The sequence below is a fragment of the Anser cygnoides genome, chromosome 20 (assembly GCF_040182565.1).
Source record: "Anser cygnoides isolate HZ-2024a breed goose chromosome 20, Taihu_goose_T2T_genome, whole genome shotgun sequence".
Lineage (NCBI taxonomy): Eukaryota > Metazoa > Chordata > Aves > Anseriformes > Anatidae > Anser > Anser cygnoides.
The window spans coordinates 2282961-2297404 of NC_089892.1; the positions used below are offsets into that span (position 1 = coordinate 2282961).

The window sequence follows — 14444 nt, forward strand, 5'->3', positions numbered from 1 at the left end:
TTAAAGCCTTGTTCAGTAAGTGACAGCAGAGATGTCCGAACACCTTTGGTCTGTGCTCCTGCTTTGACGGAATTCTAAGAAAATATGTTTTTGTCTTTTTTTCCCCCTCTTAAAACAAACAAAATCCCAACATAATCTCTGCAATACTTCAAAGTATTCCTGGGAGTCTTGTTGAATACAGAAGTGTGCTGTGTCCAGCCCTGCTGATGGCAAGCTTCAGCTGTAACAAGTGAAAAGTCAGATGAACCATGGTCTGAAGTTTGCTGAGGTTATGCTGGATAAGATTAAAATGAATAGTGATTTTGACCTTATTCATCAAGTTTTTAAGTGCATACTTAAGTGCTTTGCAGGGTTAGCCCTCCGTACCTTTGAGAGAGAGAAATTACTGTAAGTGTTAAGGCCATTCACCTTTCCCTTTTATCTTAGAGGTAAACTGGCTTACCAAAAGAATATGGTAGGGAAGTCCTTGATGTTCTCAGATGTTTTTCCACCATTCAGAGCTTCTTGTATGTAGCCTAAGAAGCTGACATCTCTTCAGCCAGAAAGGTTCTAGCGCTTTTCTGCTGAACAAGAGCTTAATTTCCAACTAATTTTCCATATATGTCTCAGGTTGTTTTGGGCTTCTCTGCCTCAGTGATCTAGCCATCTGTCCAGCTCTGAAAATATCTTTTTTGAAAGACGCTTAACCTGTACTAACTCTTAAGTTGTAAAACTGTCATATAGTAAAAGCTCAACAAATGTATTTGTGCCTGGTGAAATCTACTGAAGAGAGCATTATTTCAGAGAAGAGCACTGCTTAGTGTGCTAACTAGAGTGTGTTCAGTAACGCTCCAGATAAGGAAGCAACTTTCTGCGTATAAACTTAATTCATTTGAAAATTAATTTGTTCCCCTTTATAGGAGAAGAAAAAAGGTTGATTCTGTCCTCTGCACTTACTGTACAAACGCATCCTTTGCTAGACTGCACTAATCACAGCCTGTCTTGTGCAAGGAATAGGAGAAAAAGGAACAGTTGCTTTCTTTAAGAAAATGCTTAATATTTTAAAATACATTTTTAAAGAGTTGGTGATACATCTTTTTTTTTTTCTTAGGATGTGCTATAGTTTCCTCTAGTTTTCAATACAAGAAGGCTGTCGAGTTCTGAAGTTACAAACTTCTGTCTTGAAGTATGGGGCAGAAGCAATGTCTGCATGTCTTATCTTTCCAAGTGGCTTCACCAAATCTTTATGTTTGTGCATAAAGTGAGTAGTAGTTAGGCTTGAATGCCATTTTTTTTTTCCCCCTGACACTTCAAAGTTCTAATCATTTGAGCAGAGATTTTGCTATCAGCAAAATAATCTTCACCTCTGTTTAACACTATAGCTTGCTAACATGATCTAGTTTTTGGGTGATGTCTTGACTTACTGCAGGACTGATGATTCCACTGCACTCTTGAGTATATAGATCTCTCATGGCTTTTGCATACGGTACAACTTCCATTATTAACCTCTAGTGAAATGCTTCTTTGAATGAAATTTGCATTTCACAATGTTAGCTTAATTGCCTAGTCTAAAATTAAGGGTATATAGGTACTTGACATTTTTCCCCTTTTATCTTATTGGACATAATGTTTATGTCGCACAGAAGCAACTCTTCTTTTATATTCATTTTTTCCATTTGGCCTGTAATGTAAACTCTAGTTAAACTTTTTTTCCCACCAGATAGTTTGCATAAATGTGTACAAGCATTTACTATAAAGACGATTGTAGTGTATAGTGTATTTGTGTATATATATGTATGCATATACCATGTGCATGTGTATATTATTATATGTATAAAAATGTTTTATTTCTTAGCTGTCTCCTTGCCGCCTTTACAGTCTGTATATTGTGTACCTAAAGCTGCTACTGGCTGTGACAGTTCTGAGTGCATGGAGTCTGTGGGGTGAGCCTTGAATGCTTTGGTAAATGAATGTTTTGGTGTCAAATCTTTGTAAGCTCTTCATGTGACTGTTGAGTTGCAGTGTGCACTTTGTTCTCTCAGGCATGGCACAATCCACAAACAAATTGATTTAAAAAAAAATAAGATTTCACACAACCCAGAAGATGTTACAACAAATCGATCAGCCAAGAACATACAAAGGTACATCAGCTTATATACTAACAAAAGAAACAAGTCATTTCTGTGGCGTAGGGCTCTTGGGTCATATGACAATGTTTTATTGAGGTAAGAGTAAAATGGAATAAATTTATGCATGGGCATGGATTATATCTCTGAATCCCAGTGGAAAGTTCTTACATACAAATGCATTCTAAGAATTATTTATTTGCAATGTATTTAGATGTCACATTTGAGAATGGGAGAACTTTCTGTAGCAGATAGTTGTCAAACTTGATGCAGCTGTGAAATATAGTACAAATTAAATGATATCATTACCCAAACCCAAGTAATTATAAGTAATATGATATAAGCCATTAAACATTCATTGTTCCACTTACCAGTTGGAATGGTGCTACGTTATATGAGTGTTCACTGCTCTGGATCTGGACCCTTGCTGTAAGCGAGCAGCTCTGTCCCTGCTGTCCTTTCCTTCCCTTCAGGGTTGTTGTCTTTGCCACAATAGATTCAGCTGTATCAAGTATGTCAGGAAACAGCCAGGATACGGGTCCAGCTTTCAGAATGTAGTGCTTGTTTCCTTCTTACTGAAATACTGTGATTTGTTGGGACAAAGTTGAAAATTATATATTCTCCTGGCAAAATATTTACTTTTCAAGACTTTTTCTATTGTAACTATGGGGTGAATGCAAGTGTTTATCTAGCTAGCATTTGTTCTTAAATAGACATGGAAGGAGAAATGAAGGAAAAATTGAGATTATCTCAGTTTTTTTGCAGGAGCTTTATTATTCTCATCAGCTTCTGGCCATCAGAAAGTTGCTTGTTCTCAGATACTGCACATAATGAGTATGAATATTAGATCATAACCATATCTGAAAGCTCTTTCCATATTCCCCTGTCTATACTCAAATAATAAAGGTGAGGGAGTGCAAAGCAAGTTTTTAAAGGACGGCAAAATTAAGTGCTTGGGATTTTGGCTTGACTTAAGCACAGACATTGAGCAGAAAAATAACATTTTCACTCTTACAGATATCCTTCAGGTGTCAGTTCTGCAGAATCCTGGTTTTATTACATCAATCACAAGCAGCTTAAGGCTTCCAAAAACATAGTCACAGACAGATGTTGAGCCTGTCTGGGGATTAGAAATATCCTCTTCCATTAAGTATAAATTAACTTAATCACCAGGTATGAAAGATAAGCAGCATAAACATCATTCCCTGAAGCTTTCATTAAAATTAAAATTCTATTTAAAACTAGGCTTGTATTTTCTATGACTTGATCCCCCCTTCAAAGAGATTATATCTGCTTGTAAATTTTTACAGTGACAGAGTGACAGAAATTAATGTATTGGGGGCAGTGATGTTCTCTATAATTTAACTTCTGCTTCTAGTCGTCTTTTAGAAGGAGAGATGATTGGCTTATTTTTAAATAATAATTGGTCTCTAGTCTCTGAAAAAATTGGAAAGCAATAAAACTGCCTAGCACCCAGTTGCCGCAAAATGAAAGCAAAGCCACATGACTGAACAGCAGTGTAATCATCACTAGTGTTATTTTGTGTATGTAGAATTCAACTGCTTAAATAGGAGGATTACTACTCATAAAATGCATTTGCACAGCTGCTTTCTGCTCCATTGGATGACAGGGTAAAGCTCCTTTTCTACCTTAGCATAATTGTGACTGCTTTCTAAGAATAATTTTCATATGGGAAGAAATACCTTGGGGCCTAGTTTTTTTTTCTTTTTTTCCTGTTCTACAGTAAGACACTTGGTGGCTCAATTTAATGTTGGGTTCAGTATCTTACCAGGCTTTACAACTGGTGTGTCTTTGCTCTGTCCTGCTATATAGTATTTTTAAGGCACACTTTTCTAAAGAAACAAAGGAAACTCTGGAGAAATAATGGGGTATGTAAGTACCTTAAATGCAAATAGTAAATACAGATAAATCTATTAGGAATAATGAAAGCTACCCCTCCCACAAAAAAATATAAAATATTGGGGACCATACTTAATGATTTTTGTTCTACAGTATTTTTTTGGTACAGCGGAACACGTCCTTCCATGTAGGTTTTGCATTGCGTGTGCATTATTTCATTATAGTAATGCCATATTTCCTGCAGTACTCAAATAGATGACAGGGAATAGCATAAGCATTCAAAACTGCTATTACAGTACAAGTAGCAAATCTTTAGATAATACTGACTGATATTACCATTGTTCTTAAAATGAGAAAGCTAGAACTAAAGAATCTCAATAATTGAGAAATAACTTTTTTTTCAGCATATTGAATGTGACAATCCTCAAAAGCGTTTCTTCCCTTAGAGTGTTACAGAATTAAAAACGGGTCAAGTGCCACTATGAGACCCCGTTAAATATTTATCCCAGGTATCTGTTTTCCATCTCTAAAGGATGCCTCTCGTCTCTGAAGGATGGTGTGCTGCTTTATGAGTTCCTTTCATCACCTAGCAAGGTCAGAGTTTAACCAAACCAGACTTATCACAGTGTCACTGGTTGGCTAGCAGGTTTCAAACGGTTCAGTAGACTGAGGCTTAGTTTAAAATGGCAAGGGAATTAACTCAGCCTTTCTGACTTTCCATTTGCATAACAGCCTTCTTGCAAACTTAAACATCTCTCTTCATACGTGTTTCTTTTAAAAGCACATCTGAAAACAAGCCCTGTTTGAGCTGGAAGATGCTAAGATCACAAGCACCTGTATTGTCTAAAATATTCCATCGATACTGGAGCAAATGTGTTCATCAGGGCAGATAAAATCTGCTCCAATCTATGGACAATTCTTCAAATAACCAAATGACCCAGCTTCTGTACTGCTGAACTTCCTCTGTATTGGTGCTTTCTCTGGCTGGGTTGTCTTTGGAAGTTTCCATGGTGTGTTGTCAAGGGAAGGATGTAGATCTCTCTCGTTCCCTATGCCCTGGTATTTTGGGGATGGCTGTAATGGTGTTAGCTGTGCCCACACGGTGAATGATCTAGGAAACCTGAAAGCTTGTTTCTGTTACGGAGTACAGGAAGCTTTTATTTCTGTAGCCTACAAGAGTAGACAGCTGCACATTGAGTGAGGATAACTGGGAGGGGACAGAAGTGACTGTGTCTGTGTAGGCCAAAATGGGAAAGGTGAGCACAGTGAGCCTTTGCTCGGTCTCGTGTTAGAAATTCTTCTGAGCAGTGCAGGGTTTAAACAGGTGCTCCGTACAGCTACAGTGAAAGGAAAGGGATAGTCTCTGAATATACAGCTGCAGGAGGTGTGTCATGCCCCCGCTGGCTGACGTGCCTCCTAGTCAACAAACTGCATTTCTTTCTGGACACAATGTGTAGGACAGCGCGTTAGCTTGTCTCAGGTTTGAAGTTTGATGTAGAGGCTCTGGTCTGCTCTGTGTATGCTATGGAAATGTTTGGACTATTCTCATCCATCGCTTTGTATCCCCAGTGTGGAGCATGTCATTTTCCACACTAAGTTTCTGCATCTTGGAAACTCTCAATAACTATGGGTTGAGAAGACAAACTTCAACAGCCTACAGTTTTTGTTCAAAATCTACTTAATCTTTAATGAGAAATGTTTGTTTTCATAATGAATCTACCCAGTCTGACGAGGCAGCAAAGCGTCCTTCCCAGAAAGGGGACTGAATGTCTGTGGATCTTATGGAGTATGATACATGGTAAACAAATAATGCTCACGGGACAGAAAATGGAAAGCCTGTAACTAGCAGATGCTGTGTGAGAGAGACTTTGGTTATTGGTGATGGACTGCAGGGATTTCAATTGAAGTTTTTAAAGAATCAGATACATCGTTTTGTTTTTATTAAGCAAATGGTAAGCCTACAGAGTACATCTTGAATTTATCCTTGGATTCAGGAACAAAGTTAGCGTGCTCCATTTGTTTCACCACTCCAGAGTGAATGCAGTATTAGGCCTTGATAAAGGTGCAGGCAACATTAGACAGAGTCCTGCTTCCAAACGAGGTTAAAATGAGGCGATTTGACTGCTTTATTTCTTTAATCAAGATACAGGTTGTTCTTCTGTAAAGAGAGATGGAAATTCTGACTACTGTCAGCGCTCTTCCTGCTTCCAGAAGACATATCTGCTTCTTTTTAAATGGATATTATATGATGTCAAGTTAGTTGACTGCCAACAAAACAGTGATTATCAATCCTTATTTTTTATTATGATTGATTCTGCTCTTTGAAAGGTGGACTTTTGACTGCTGTTGTTCTGACTGCCTCAAAGCATTCTTGAAGCATTGAATAAGTCATGTAAAAGTAGTAATGTTTCTAACGACTTGTAAAACCCTACTCTTTTGGAGTTTAATATTCTTTTAATATTTTTTTTCTTTACGGGATGTTGTTTTTATTTTGAAAAGAGGGAATATTAATGCTATTGAAACTATTTTGCGAGAGAATGAGTAGATGAATATTCACTGTTTCTTCAAGTGAAACTAGCAAGTGGGTGGTTCAAAACAAAAGATGCTGATTTTTCACACAACATGCAGTCAAACTGAAACTTGCTATTGCGTACTATGAGTGCTAGAAGTCTCTCTGTGCTAATAAAAGTAATCGGATTAGTTCAGAAAAGAAAGTTCATGAGTGGTTGATAATACAAAGACATTGTTCTGGCTTTGAATTAGTGTTTCCTAAATGATTTACTTGTATGAATGCACACACAAACACATTCATGCATATACCCTCCAGTAGCACACGTGTACCTATTTCTTGAGAGGTCCATATACTACAGTGATAAATGGTTGGATAGATAGATTTGTCATACAAAATCTTGTGTGCTTTTAACTTTAACGTAGTCCTTGCTTCGAGAATAGAGGCTCAGCTGAGGGAATAATTATAGCTTCAGAATAGAGAACATACTATTTTCTTCTATTAGGTAAGTGGTTGTCAGCTGATTAAAAAGAAAAAAAAAAGCTTAATTTTTATTTCTAGCAATGCCCTAAATGTTAAACGTATCAAGTGAGCATTCTTAGAAACATTAATATTCCAATTTTTACCTAATTTTACTCTGAACCGGACAGCTAAATTTTCTATACAAGGATACAAAATGGTGTGAATGTTGAAGCTTTTAATTAGTGGTTGCAAATTTGTTTGTCCCTTAGCAACTTGTATTTACATAAAGATTAAGGCTGGTCAGAATGAAAGGGATAGGACATAGATGGAGAAAACATTAATAAGTTAGTACTCATGTATAAAAGATAAGTAGTCTTAGATGTTTCCATAAGCTTTATTAAAATTGAATTTCTTTTTTTAAAGATGCAGTTAATATTTTTCCACGGCTGATCATTTCTAAAGAGAGGTCTGTCATGAGCTGCAGAATTAGAAAAATTAATGTATTGAGGTCAGACATTAGTATGTAAATTAAGCTTTGCTTTTATTCCATATGGCACCAGAAGCATTACCTTATAGTTGACCTTTCATTCATTTAGCCTGACTCAGCTGTGTCAGTCAAAACAATTAATTCTGAGGAGCAACTTTAAAGTGCAGGGCTCAGCTTTCTTCTCCTCCCCTTGCCTGTTGGAAAGCCCATGAGAAAGGAACTGATGGAGAAAGTCTCTGCACGTTTCCCTTTCTAGAGATTCATTTCAGCATTTTGGAGTTCCTAACCCCTTCCCCACAACTCCACTGCAGCACTTGTCCACAAACATTTTGCAAGGTTTTCAGGGAGACTAGTGCAAAGCATGAGAACCTTGTGTGTTATACAGGGACTCCCGAGATGGAGTCCCGAATGAAATAGTAAGATAGATGCTGCTTGGAAGTCATGTTCTGGAGTAAGAAAGAACAGGATGGTAAGTATTGCATAAAAGTTTTTTAGTGACTTTAAGTGTTATGAATATTATAAAACTGGTAATTCTGTTTGCCGTATGACCGAATTAACAATAGAAACGGAGGTGAAAATCCCTCATAAATTTTCACTGCTGTAGTACTTAGGGCTGTACTTCTGTTTCTTGTAGCTGTACTGACAGTGCTTACACCCGTCTTTAATTGGGTGACCCTTGGGGAGTTATGTCATCCAGCTTACTCTTATGGTGTGTAGATGGCAGATGGCACCTGAAATACAGAAGAAAATGTAATGGTGCATTGCAACAGAGTGTAATTTATCTTAGCACTAGGGCAAAAAATATGTCGTGCACTGTTTTCTTGCAAAAATGTGCAGACCACAGTAAAACTCTGTTTTTATGGATCCTGAGTCTGGCTGTAATATACCTAGCTAGGCAGTTTTTCTTAATTAGTTGAGACCACACAGAGATTGGGTGCATACAACTATGTTGAAGAGATGCACAGAAAATAAAATTTTATTGAAGTGCTACCTGTGGAAGCAGTGGAGAGTTACACTCTGAACAGTCTGTATGAATGCCTGCAGTTACGGTGAAACTGCACCTTAACTGCACTGTTAAAGGGAAACTGGTTTTGAGTTTTTATCCCTGATCTCAAAGGAAGCTGTAGGTTCTTCCCTTTCTTTTTGTGGAGGAAGAAAATAAATTCTAGGTGGCAATTTAGAGCTTCTGCTCTATACTGAACAATATTTTTTCTTGACTATAATAGAGTTTTTTCTATGAACACAATCAATTTTCTATTACCATAATGCATATCAAACATTTAATAATTTTCTCTCTCCTTTCTAACAAATAATTTCCATTCCTCCTAGATCAGGGAGATGGGATCTTCCATGTTTTTCCCACCACTTAATACCTTCCTATATGCAACAGCAACCAAACAGAACTGGGTAACAGACCTACTTTCCTGTGATTTGGGAAGAAACAGAAACCATTATTTTTGCCATTTATTTTTGGTTTAGGTACCAAATGGTATTTTAAAGGCAGAATGTTGGAAACTTAATTGAGAATGTATCAGTTTATTTGGAGCAAGACCAGTGATAAATAGTGGATTTCTTTTTGCAAAGAGAGTTTATTATTAATAGAAATGTCCAGATTAAGGGGACTCACTGTGATGATCCAAGAGATTCTTTTCATGCCTTGGTTCCCAGGAGCAGATAGATGTCTTTACAGATATTCTCACTGCCTGTCTACATATTAGCTATTCCACAAAATGCAGCTGGCTATCTTGGACAGAAATCTGAAAGAAGACCCTGAGAAAGACAAACCTGCGTACTCTAAATAGATTGTGCATCCTTGAAATTCTTAGAGATATCCTTCAGGTGTCAGGCCAAAGATGAAACTGCTTTGAAGAATTGAAGCAAAGACCTTTCCCCGAATTTTTATCACAATAAAGGTACGAGAAAAAACATCAGAAGTGTGTAGATTGCCTCGTTGCCATTGTGGAGGTGGACTGGCTTACACCTGCTCCTGAAAAGTGAACATGTTCTCTGGAGTGCTGAAATAACATCCTAGTGCGTCTTATTGTCAGCTCTCCAGATATCTGTGTGCTTCAAAGCATTTCCTCCAAATTCACACAGGTTGCTGTGGCTGACTTTGACTTTCAAAATATTCAGTAAAAGGTATCCTGTTGATGAGAAGCTTTGATTACTTGCAGAGGAGTACAGATATTTGGATCAGGCATCTAACAGGAGATATGGCTAGTCTGTGACAGAAACAGGAGAAAAGAACTAGAAAACAAGATGAGAAGCTTGGGCTATCGGTACAGGAATATGACTTGATTGGCCCCCTTGCTGTAATAAAAAATGCTAGTAGTGAAAGCCAGCAGTAGATCAAACAGATTTTTCTGATGCTCAAAAAGCCATTTAGTATTGGTTTAGGAACTCTTTAGAGCTAACAGTCTAATTCTATTTCAGCGTTTCTAAATCCAAAATACTACTGCGTTTACAATTAGAAAGCTTTCAGGATTTTTCTGAACAGCGACACATGACTACAGTTCTGCAGGGGCTTAATTAAATGAGAGTTATGTTACAAACAACGTAACCTTCTTCACGGCTCTACATTTGGTCATGTCCTAGTTCATCTGGATGAGGACTGGAATTTTAAATTCATGAACAGACCTTGTACGATTAAAAATAGAAGACAGCACAATTATTTTCTTGGCTGTACATACTCTGACTCGTTTGGCCTCCAGAAGGTACTTGATGGCACTGAAATCACTATCCAATCTCACATGAAAAGGAATGAAATTAGGAATTCATATTTTAAGCTTTAACTAAAGACAAATGTTACATTATCTTTCTACTTTGCTATTTGCAGCAGAGGAATGTTATTAAAGCACTGCCTCAGGTTTTTTAAAGAATTTTTAAAATCTTTCATTTATCAAAAAATTATGGTTACTCAACATTGGTGAAAACCCGTGTGGTTACAAAACAAGTACCATTATTTGAAAAAATTTTAACAGTAGTGTGGTTACCAGAAGAGAACTCCCTGAAATGCAGCGTGACAGTCCCTCAGAGCAGCAAGGGCTTAGCACTTAAAATTACACAAACACCAAAAGAGGCTGAACACGGATGCTTTTCGCAAAGAACTGTTGTGGCCTCATCTTTGCAGTTCATCTAAACAAACCCAGAGGTGGCATGTGCTGCAGGGAGAAGCTTCCTGCGTGGTTCGGTGCCGAGCCGTCACAGCTGGGCGCACAGCCTGCAGGTGGTGCAGCTGAGGGTGCGCTGCTGTCATCCGTAGGTGTCAAGGAGCAAGTTCAAAGCCCAGATTCTATGAGAGCTCAAAATCTGGCTCCAAAAGTGGCTTTTAGAAATTAGATATCACAACGCAATTCACGCTTTCTTTCCAGTCCTTACTTTTTTCCTTGGTGTTAACATTGCCATACATTTATTTTCATTATGCCTCTCACTGGAAGTTAAAAGCATTACTTTGAAGTATTCTAGACTGAAAGAAGACACAGTGTGTCAATGGATTAATGCCTTTCAGGGAAACTTAGGAGAAAGGAGGCTAAAAATCCCTTGGGGATATTTGGTGTGGGTGACTGACTACAGGATGGTTGGAAGTGGGCTAAGGAAAGCTGCTGCCTTTTAGAATCAGAGTTGGAAGGTACAGATTTGCTGTAGATCTGACTTGATAATTTTTACAGTACTGTGGGTGGATAATAACTATGTTGATTGTTACTCTCTGCTGGAACAGAACTTTATGAAGGACACCAAATCTGCTCAGAAGCACAAAAGATCAATGTAGTAAAAGCACTAATTTTTAAATACGTAGTGTGAATTATATTCTTGATGATGTGTACTTAGAAAAACAACGGGAAAGAAAATGAAAACCTGTGTATACTTAGTGGGTGCCAAATAATTACCACCAGCTATCAGACTTTCTGAGCTTGTGACAATAGCAATCTTCAGTTTTATTTAGGTGCGTCAAAAGCAGAAAAAATGTAAAAATGTCATGCTGAATAAACGTGATATTCATTTTTTAATCTTTGTCTCAACCAGCTTTATTTAGAGAATTTGGCAACAACAATGAAAATGAAATAATATATTTTGACAGTATTTACAGAGGATTTGTAAAAAAAAAAAAAAAAAAAAAAAAAAAAAGCCCAGAAATTGTCTTCCGAGTTGTGCCTGTGTGCGTTTATGTGAACAGTATCACTTCTGAATATACTGATAGAATTTCTCCTTTGCAAACATATCTTAATGTGCTTTTTGTTCCTCACTTATCAGGGAACATAAGAGCTTCTAATCATTATTGGAAAATAAGTTTAAAAACAGTATTAGATTATAATAATCTCTAAATATTTCCCATGAAATGCTCCATGAAATTTCACGAAACTCGCTTCTTAACCTAAATTAGTTTGATGCTGGTAGTAACAAAAAAAAAAATGCAGAAGGACAACTATTGAATCTTGCAAGAGTAAGATTAACATAAAATACAATTATTTTATGTTACAGATCTCAGACTTCAGAGCACGTGTCGGAAACAAAAGATGAGCTACTGGATGCAGGACCAGCAGACGGACTGGAATATGATACCAGCAAAACTACGGAGGCAGGCCTGCCTTCCCTTTGTCTCAAGCAGGTGTTTCCGAAGTATGCTAAGCAGTTCAATTATCTGCGACTTGTGGACAAAGTGGCTGCGTTGTTTATCCGATTTCTTGGTGTAAAAGGGACAACAAAGTTGGGGCCAACAGGTTTCCGAACGTTTATAAGGTTAGTAATATGTTTTCTTTAGGAATGGAATGAGGTGTAGCACAGAAGTTAGAAACTCAAAGCCCTACTGGGTAGCAGTACTTTACCTGTGCTTATTTTAAATTTTGTTGGATAAAAATAGGCTTTAGCAGCTTTACACTTTTAGCTGGTAGATTTAGTAATACCTTTCAAGGGAACTTTACCCCTTAAGTTTCGTTGAGACATTGCATATTAAAAATAATAATATAAAACCCTATACATACTTCCAAATTCCCCAAATGCCTGACCTATGATTGTGTCTAGTAGAAACGTGGGTCTTTGTTCTGCAGCACATCAGTGGTACTTTGAGAGATACTATTTGCAGTCCTTGTCAGCATGTACCTTCTAGTAAACCTCAGGAATACGATTGTGAAAAAGTGACAATTGAAATTGGGTCACTTGAGATCTGATTTTGCTAGCTGTGGGGCCACAGCTCTCTGCTTCAGGCCAAAGTAAAGGATTTCCAAATGCCAGTGCAATGCATTGCCCACTAAGGATTTGCATTATGAAATTGCAACTTGCAGTTGCAAGGAACTCGATTTGTTTTTTTCACATACTTTTTATTTTTTTTCATTCTTTTTAATGGATGGATCTGTGCTTGTCATGGTACAAATGTCTCATGTTCTGTCTTTCACTGACAGTGACAAAATAAATAAGCAGCAGATGTAGTCTTAAAATATAGACTCTGTTTCTATGCAGATGCATTTAGTATTCAGGAATGAATATAAACAATTTGATATATACAAATTACAGATATATAGAAAAATACTGAAGGCATCTGCTCTATCCATAGACCAGTGCAGGATGTTTTCCAGTTCTGTATTTTCTATTGTTTGGTCCAGCCTTAACTTGGCACTTGTCAGATGAGCACAGTATAAATGCCAACATTTTCTTTTAATAATATTAAAATAAATTGTCATATCTTAATGAATACTCTTTGCAGTTTCCTCGTGCGTGTTAACTTAAACTTTTTAATATTAGCAAATATTTTTCTTTATTTTCCCCTAGAGGATCTAGGTCAATTGTCTGGCCTCTTTCTGAACTGCTATCTTTACTGCTCCTTTCAGAAAGAAGATTGTTTCTGAGATGTGTTCTGTCTCACTTTTCAAGAATGAAATGGCACACAAGTGTGATTTGTGTGTATGTGCAAATGTGTGTGGGCAAGTGGTTGCAAAGGTTATCCACTCAAATTTTTGCTGAACAAAATCTGCTCCCCCCCCACAATGATTTCTTCATTCAAAAAAAAAAAATTAGAAAAATATGTAATGTGGCTCTAAGATTTTTTAAAATTATTTTTATTTTTGGACTATCTAGGCCACATCTGAGCTCTCCTCTGTTTTAAATGAGCTCTGCTTAGGCTACTAAAAATTAGGATTCTTTTAAATTATCCTTTTCTTTTTTTTTTTCCTGGCTAGAACTTTTGGCCAGCTCTTTGGCATGTGCATTGGTTCCAGCCAGGCTGCCAGACATCTGGAAATCCTGGACAGATGGCTAATTCTCATCTACTGATCAACTCTATACTGTGGGCTTAGACCACACAAGTCAGATCTCCCACATGTGCTTATCACCAAATGCTTAAGATGCATCCAGAGATGCTGCTGTTCTCCATGCAGTGTTCAGTAACACACAGGATAAATCTGTTCAGTGTTCAGATGGGAAGAAGTGATTCTGTGCCTAAAAGCTTTCCTCCAACCCTTTCCAAACAGGATCACTCAAAAAAGAGTATTTCTCTGTGCAAACTGTGCTTTATGTGGATAGTCCGTGCAGATTTGTGTTGGGTTTTACCATGTACCAATTAACTCCATTCTGCTATGGCCTCAGAAAGAATAGTAGCAACAGCCTCAGAGAAAGCTGTGTATAACAGGTGGTCAAGTCATATTTCTTATTTAAATATTCAGAATTTTTTGCTTGCTTGTTGCAAAACCAAGATAGATGAGTTAATCTGTAATCTGACCTGCTGCCTTTTGTTGCTAGATATTGACATGAGATTGAATGTACAGATGGGATTTAAATGCATGCCTCCAACTGGACCACTCATCCTCTCCAGAGCCATTTCTTGGCAAAGATGGTACTGACATGATTTGAACAGACAGCAGGGCTAGTTACATATACGAGATGTTCTGCATATGAAAAACGCAGGGCCTTTACCATTTCAGATATATTCACTTAATGAACGTTGGTTTGTTTGGCATCTGCTGTATGTCTTTGGTTAGACTAAGTGTGTTACGATAGGTGTGTACATATGGTGCAGGTAAAGTTTGCTCCC

General features: G+C 37.4%; 1 protein-coding gene across 1 annotated transcript in view; it reads left to right on the forward strand.

The window, feature by feature from the left end:
• TTLL11 (tubulin tyrosine ligase like 11) overlaps positions 1-14444 on the forward strand; it is a 45242-nt gene that overhangs the window by 23730 nt on the left and 7068 nt on the right. Inside the window, 1 exon segment of the mRNA XM_066980779.1 lies at positions 11903-12160. Coding sequence (XP_066836880.1) covers positions 11903-12160 — 258 coding nt within the window.